The 7,835-nt window shown below is 51.9% G+C and overlaps 1 protein-coding gene across 2 annotated transcripts in view; it reads left to right on the plus strand.

Annotated features, from left to right (window-relative positions):
* The window catches only part of PAPSS2 (3'-phosphoadenosine 5'-phosphosulfate synthase 2), a 28,803-nt gene that overhangs the window by 18,686 nt on the left and 2,282 nt on the right, over positions 1-7,835 (plus strand). Inside the window, exons 7-12 of one of the 2 annotated variants that reach the window (XM_056495532.1) lie at positions 144-255; positions 1,830-1,850; positions 3,319-3,524; positions 5,053-5,188; positions 6,014-6,282; positions 6,702-6,931. In XM_056495532.1, the coding sequence (XP_056351507.1) occupies positions 144-255; positions 1,830-1,850; positions 3,319-3,524; positions 5,053-5,188; positions 6,014-6,282; positions 6,702-6,931 (974 nt within the window). The remainder of the gene's footprint in view (positions 1-143; positions 256-1,829; positions 1,851-3,318; positions 3,525-5,052; positions 5,189-6,013; positions 6,283-6,701; positions 6,932-7,835) is intronic. The other variant, XM_056495533.1, reaches the window with a different exon arrangement.

Below are 7,835 nucleotides of genomic sequence, written 5' to 3' on the forward strand. Positions count from 1 at the left end.
CCTTTCCCCTTATGAATGTCCTGTATTTGAAGCAAAACAAAATGAGAATGCTGTCTCATCAGAAGGGAAGGAAATCAACCTCTGAGCATGACATGGTGGCAGGGGTGTGGCAGGAGGGTGACCCCTTTGGGCTTGTTTTGCAGCTGGATCTGCAGTGGGTGCAGGTGCTGAGCGAAGGCTGGGCCACTCCTCTGACGGGATTCATGCGGGAGGCAGAGTACCTGCAAGTGCTGCACTTTGGCACCCTGCACAACGGTATGCATCCCTCTGCCCTCCTGTCCTGCCCTCAGGGTGCCCAAGGGCACCACAGCCCTGCCTCACAGCTCTCCTGGTGCTGCTCAAACCTTCCTGGAGCTGCTGAGTCTTGTGCTTGGCTGTAGCAGGGTAAATAGAGATGCAAACCCAAAGCTGGGGAAGCAGGGAGGCTGCCAGGCTGAGCTGCAGGTGGGAGGAGAAGGCAGCTGCTTCTTGGAAACAGAAGCAGAGCCTGGTTTTGCCCCCTCACCCTATTTCCCTGCCTCTCCAACATGAAATAAATCTATGCATTAGCAGCCTGTTAGAGGTGCTTCATCCCTGGAAGAGGCAAAGAGGGCTCAGGTGATGACCATCCACAGCTGAGGCTGGGGCACAGATGTTTCCACCCTGTTTCTCAGCTGTGCATGCTGTTGCTGTGACTTCACCTGCATGTGGTGTGCACATGCTGAGGTTTCTAGAGCTGGCAGAGATCCTCTCTGCCCTCAGGGATTTGGAACTGCAAGTCCCTTTGAGCCTTGCATGCCTTCTAGACAATCCTGTGGTCCCACAGGGCAGTGATTTGCTGCTGTTGCTCAGGTTTGGGCACGGTGCAGCAGAGGCAAAGCTCAGGACTGCTCACTTTGCACAGCAGGAGTGTCTGTGTGGGGGCTCTGCTCCCAGACACACCATAGCCTTTCACCTCCTGCCCAGTGTGCAAACAGCACTCAGAAGCACATGTCCCTGTTATCAGAGCCTCCTCTGTGGTCTTTGAGCTGCCTGTTGTGCCTGGGGAGGTTGGAGGTTGCAGAGAGCCCTGGGATGGCCACGTTGCTCCAGAGCCCCGTACTTTGTGCTGGAGGCTCATCCCAGAGCGTATCTGTTTTTGGGGTGACCCCCAAACCTGTCTGAGCTCTGTGGGCAGATGTTCAGGCTTTGTAGAGCTCTGTGGGGAGCAGGGACAAAGGAGAGCAGCTTTGCAGGGGGATGAGCTCTCCAGAGTGAGGTGTGTGTAGCAGAGGGCAGCAGCATCAGTCCCTGGTGCACCCTGTCTCCAAAGGGCTCTCCAAACCCAGCATCAGGCCTTCAGGGTGACATCTGAGTGGGAAAGAGAACCCCAGGTGCTCCTGGACAAGCTTTGGGAAGTGTTAGAAGATTCCATCTGATGGTCCTGAGGCTGGAGTGTGGCACTGCCAAGGAGAGGCTTGAGCCTGCTCCTCCCAGAGCCCTGGGGTGGGCGATGGTTTGGGCAGCCCCCGTGATTTTTGGGGGGGCTCTTGTTCAAGCCAGTGCTCTGCACTAAATCCCTCCTGGATGCCCCAGCAGGTGGGTGATGTGCTCTGTGTAGGGCCACCAGGAAGGGGGGTGGGATCTGCAGCAGTGCCCCAGCAACTCACGACTCTGTTGGGACAGGTGACAGTGACAGTGACAGTGACAGTGACAGTGACAGTGACAGTGGAGGTGTTGGACCACGCTCAGGGTGAGGCTGTGGTAGCACCATGAAGACCATGGCCACACCAGCAGGAGCATTTAAATGCTTTGAGTCTTGAAATGGTTTCTGAGTGTTAATGATCTTAATTATGTTTGTGTTCTCCCAGGAAAGAAGCGCTTGGGAGCTGGTATGTATGGAACTGTTCTCAGGCTCTGCACAAATTACCTCCACTGAGATTCTTTTTGGCTATAATTTTTTGAGATTTACAAAAAAAAAAAAAAAAAAGTTGAAATTATTATGAAATTATTCCAGCCATGGCCTGTTTATGATCCAGGCATGATGACGTGGCCTGGCACACCCCGTGTCCTAGGGACCAGCCTGCACAAAGATCCCAGTTGTGTAATTTTGTAATTATGTGCACTGGAGTGATCTTTTGTTACCTCTCCATCCTGCATTTGGAAATGGAGCCTGAAGATCCCCAGTTTCAGCAGCATTTGTTTGTTTCATAATGCAGCTTTTTTTTCCTGTGCTGGCTCCACTGACTGATCTCTATTAACATGATTTAAATGTATGAAGTTGATGTTGATTGGATCCCACGTGAATATAATTATGATTATTCATGAAAATTGCCGACTGGCAGATGAATGATACCCAGTTGTGAATTCAAAGTAAATGCAAATATTTGAATGGAAATTAAAGTAAAAATCTATATCATAGTTAAAATCATCAAATTAAGACTCTCAAGGGTCCAAACTGATTTCAGTCAGATCAGAACAAATTGAATCAATGATTTTTGTTTGTTATTGGAAACCCATCAAAGAGACTGATTCTCTGGTATTAACACTCCAAGGTATTAACTTCTCCAAGGAGAAGTGGGAGGACCTCAGTGGAACACTGGGAAATTGGGAGAGTTGGGTTAAAACCAGCATGATTTCAAGCTATTTAGGAATTAGAATTATGGAATTAGAAACTGTGTGTTCACTTTCAGACACACAGAGGACAGATTAAACATGGGCAGTGCAGGGATGTCAAGGAGGAGGAATAGCAGTAAAGAGAAAGCCAGAAAAAAAAAAGAGAAAAAAAAAAGGAAAAAAAAAACCCCAAATTAAAACTGAGTGTGGTGGAAGAGGCAGCCCAGGAGGTGTGCAGGAAATGGGGTGCTCCAGGGAACACCAGACTGGAGCCATCTCCATAGGGGTGGTTGTCCTGGAGGAGAAGGCATTTTCCAAGCACATTTTTCAATTATCCAGGGTTGCATTTTGCAGGCAGATTTAAATTTCTCACTTTCACAAGCAGCTAATGAAGAAGAACCAGGGAAAGGGAAGAGTGCAGGAACCAATGAGATGCTCCAGCTGTCTTGGAGACATCTTTTATATTCCACTATCACCACTATTTATTAGCAGTGATTTTCCACAAAAACTTCTGTTTACTGTGCTCCAGGAGCTGGTTGGAATTCCTGTCTGTGCAGGAGGGTGTTCAACCCTTCCCCTTTTAGGGTTGCAAGCCTAAAGCATCCAATTAAGACCAGACACTTAAACTATTTTCACTTTTAAGCCAATAACGAATCCCCCGCGACCCGCCAGGCGGGATTTCCTATCCGGAAATCCTGAGGGGCGGCCGGAGGGCGCTGAGCTCCCCTCTGTGTGTCCCTGCAGACGGCGTGGTGAACCTGAGCGTCCCCATCGTGCTGCCGGTGTCGGCGGAGGACAGGCAGCGGCTGGAGGGCAGCGCGGCGCTGGCGCTCAGCTGCCGGGGGCGCCGCGTGGCCGTGCTGCGCCGCCCCGAGTTCTTCGCCCACCGCAAGGAGGAGCGCTGCGCCCGCGTCTGGGGCACCACCTGCCCCCGCCACCCACACATCCAGGTGGGTCTGAGCCCTCCCTGCCACAGAAGGCACGGCCTCAGGGGTGGAAGGTGTCTCATGATCTCAAAGGGTGGATCCTCACACGGGGCGCGGCTGTATCGCCACCTGCCCCCGCCACCCACACATCCAGGTGGGTCCGGACCCTCCATGCCGTGGGAAGCTGTGCTGGTTGGAAGGACAGGTGTCTGCCAATAAAGGCAGGAGCTTCTCTTGGAAATGGAGAATGTAAAGCCCCTTCCTACAAATTAGTATAATTTTGAAATTAAGGGGCTCTCAGGTAAAGATATGGGAATTAGGAAGAACAGTTCTTTACTAGGAAAATTAAAATAGAAATGCAGTATTACAAAGAACAATCCCCAAACCCTGCCAGAGTCAGAATCCAAGCTGACACCCGTCAGTCAGTCAGGGTGTTGGCACAGTCCCATTCAATGGTGGCTGCATCCTCCTGCAGGGGCAGATGTGGTTCAGCTGGAGCAGTGCTCCTGGAGAAGGTGCAGTTTCCTCTGAAGCTCCAGGGATGATGTGGAAAGGTCTGGCTTTCCTCTGGAATCCAGTGGAAAGATGGATAACTTGCTGTCCAAAATCTCAGTTTTTATCTGGGTAGGAAAGGCTTGGCTGCTCCCCTGGCTGGAGCATCTCCCAGTGGGATGATGGAATTTTATCAGTCACACAGTGGGACTGAATGGGCCAGCAGCAGATGATATCTTCCTGGAGGGAGGATGGGCTGTGGAAAAGATAAAGATGACTGCCCAGCTGGTTTAAAGATGGCCCATTAGCAGATAATATGTGCCAGGAGATCAGGGTCACTGCCCCACCCACTTCAGCAGATGGTGACAGAACTCACATTTCTATCACATCCTGTATTGCAACCCAAGACAGAAGTGCAGCCTCGGGGTGAAAGGTGTCTCATAAGCTGAAGGTTGTGATTGAAGGTTCAATCCTCACACTGGGCGCCGCTTTATTGCATTTTATCTTCTTTTCCCTTCTGAGAAAAAAGAGTTGGGATTCAAAGCTCGAGAGATTCTATTTCATGTTCAGACTCAGATGTTTTATTAATTCTTATCTGTGTTACAGTGAGTTCTACAGCACTTCTAGCTAACAAGCTAAAAGTGTCGATGTATCTCTCTCTCTACAAGGCCTTTTAAGCCTGAACTTAAATTTAATAACAGACACTTAAATTATTTTTACTTTTAATCCAATAACCAATCACCCGTAACCCGCAATGTGGAATTTTCTATCCAGTTACTAAAGTACTGCCTAGAATCATGAAGATGAAGGTGAAGAAGAAACAAACCTCTGCTCTAAAACCTCCATCTTGCCTTCTATATATTACTGTATTCTAAAATCTTAAATTCTAAATTTTCCACCTTGTGGTATTACACACTTCTATTCAAACACCCGTGATCTTAGTTGTATCACTCAGTTTTGGAAGCCTTCTCCATGGCCTCACACTTTCCAAAGGAGACTGGAAGAGGGAGAAGGAGGAGTGTGCTGTCCCCTTTGCACTGAAGGTGTGTGTAATTCCCAGATGGTGATGGAGAGTGGAGACTGGCTGGTTGGTGGAGACCTGGAGGTGCTGGAGAAGATCAAATGGAATGATGGGCTGGACCAGTACCGCCTGACCCCGCTGGCTCTCAAGCAGAAGTTCAGGGAAATGAATGCTGGTGAGTGCCCTGGGTGACAGCAGTGACAGGCTCTTCCTGAGTGCCCAGGGTGACACAAGTTACAGGGCTCTTCCTGCCCCACAGGTGTGATCCATGACTTGCTCTCCAGCTCTCAGCACTTCCAGCTAATTCTGGCTGCTCCCAAAACAGGGCTGTTTGCAGGGGTGGGCAGTAAAGGGGACTCAGGGCACAGCCCAAAAAGTGCCAAGGGGCTCCTAGGTTAGGGCAATGCTTGTGATGGGCTGTGTCCTCAGTGCTCTGAGGGCTGAGCATCCTGCTCACATCTCCCCTGGCAGGTCAGATCCTCTCTGCACTGGCATTCTCAGCCTTCACTCCTGGGCCACAGTTCAGGTGTCTTCTCCCAGCTCTCTGTCCCATAGAATCCCAGAATGGTTTGGGTCTGAATGACCTTAAAACTCATCCCATTTCACCCCCTGCCAAGGGCAGGACACCTTCCATGTTCCCAGGTTGCTCCAAGCCCCAATGTCCAACATGGTCCCAGCAGGCTGGCAAGGGTCAGACACCCACCCATGCTTTGAGGAGAGAGCATTGGTCCTCCTGAAGGTGCCACTGAGCTTGGGGAGGTGACAGATCACCCAAGGCATCAGTGAAGGTGTCCTGTGCTGTGCACAAACATTGTAGGAGAGCTGATGGAGCTGAAATCAGCCCCAAAGGAAGGGAGAGCAGTGAAAACAACCTTGGCTGGGCTGTGTGTGTGGAGACAGCACACTCAGGTCTCTCATGGCTGACACAGGGCACACACAGCTCCCCTGACCCTGTGCAGCTCAGAGTGTGGGAATGAGCCCCGTGCCCCTTCCCTTCCAGACGCCGTCTTCGCCTTCCAGCTGCGCAACCCCGTGCACAACGGGCACGCCCTGCTGATGCAGGACACGCGGCGCCAGCTCCTGGAGAGGGGCTACAAGAACCCCGTGCTCCTGCTGCACCCCCTGGGGGGCTGGACCAAGGACGATGACGTCCCTCTGGAGTGGCGCATGAAGCAGCACGCGGCCGTGCTGGAGGAGCACGTCCTGGACCCCAAGTCCACCATCGTGGCCATCTTCCCCTCTCCCATGCTCTACGCCGGCCCCACGGAGGTAACACAGCCCTTAGCTGCTCAGCCTGTCCGTGGGGGTTGTGCTCCAGCTCTGGAAAACCTGGGAAAGGGGATGGAGCTGTGTCCTCACTCATGGATCCCTGCGTGGTCCCCGCAGAGCTCGGCTCCATCGGCTCCCATCCTCTCCTGGGCTGTGGAGGGCTGGGGGGGAGGGATAGAAACAGGCTTCACCTTTTTCTGGCAGGCAGGGACATTCATTTGCTTGCCCCCAGGGGTTTCCCTGCTGTCCCTAAACCAGTGGGATGAAAGGAGCAGATGCTGAACCTCCCCTCCCGTGTGCACTTTGGCACGTGGAAAATTCAAACTGCCAGCTCGGACCCATCCCGATTCCTGTGGATCCCCACAGGATCCTTTGCCCTCCCTTTCCCCCAGCCCTCAGTGCCCGTGTCCCTCCCCCAGGTGCAGTGGCACTGCCGGGCCCGCATGGTGGCGGGGGCCAACTTCTACATCGTGGGGCGCGACCCGGCGGGAATGCCGCACCCCGACACCAAGCAGGACCTGTACGAGCCCACGCACGGCGGGAAGGTGCTGGCCATGGCCCCCGGCCTCACCTCCGTGGAGATCATCCCCTTCCGAGTGGCTGCCTACAACAAGCTCAAGAGAGCCATGGATTTCTACGACCCCAAAAGGTAACCCAGCTGGTTGGAAGGTGTCTGCCAATAAAGGCAGGAGCTTCTCTTGGAAATGGAGAATGTAAACCCCCTTCCTACAAATTATTATAATTTTGAAATTAAGGGGCTCTCAGGTAAAGATAGGGGAATTAGGAATAACAGTTCTTTACTAGGAAAATTAAAATAGAAATGCAGTATTACAAAGAACAATCCCGAAACACTGCCAGAGTCAGAATCCAAGCTGACACCCGTCAGTCAGTCAGGGTGTTGGCACAGTCCCATTCAATGGTGGCTGCATCCTCCTGCAGTGGCAGATGTGGTTCAGCTGGAGCAGTGCTCCTGGAGAAGGTGCAGTTTCCTCTGAAGGTGCAGGGATGATGTGGAAAGGTCTGGCTTTCCTCTGGAATCCAGTGGAAAGATGGATAACTTGCTGTCCAAAATCTCAGTTTTTCTCTAGGCTTGGCTGCTCCCCTGGCTGGAGCATCTCCCAGTGGGATGATGGAATTTTATCAGTCATGCAGTGGGACTGAATGGGCCAGCAGCAGATGATATCTTCCTGGAGGGAGGATGGGCTGTGGGAAAGATAAAGATGATTGCCCCAGCTGGTTTAAAGATGGCCCATTAGCAGATAATATGTGCCAGGAGATCAGGGTCACTGCCCCACCCACTTCAACAGTTGACAGAATACACATTTCTGTCACATCAACCCAACACAGTAATGCAGCATGGTTTCTTCACAAACCCCAAAACCGTGGGGTTTGTGGGTGCCTTGGGCTTGAAGCTTTCCAGAGGACAGGGAAAAGCCACGTTCCTCCCAAGGAGAGGAATGGAGGGAGAACCTGGGAAAGCCACCCACGTTTTCCTCCCAGAGCTGCTCCCAGGTGTCTCATGAAACTAAAGATGCCACCAGGGAGGAAAAGCA

This window comes from Oenanthe melanoleuca, chromosome 6 (genome assembly GCF_029582105.1).
Source record: "Oenanthe melanoleuca isolate GR-GAL-2019-014 chromosome 6, OMel1.0, whole genome shotgun sequence".
NCBI classification, from domain to species: Eukaryota; Metazoa; Chordata; class Aves; order Passeriformes; family Muscicapidae; genus Oenanthe; species Oenanthe melanoleuca.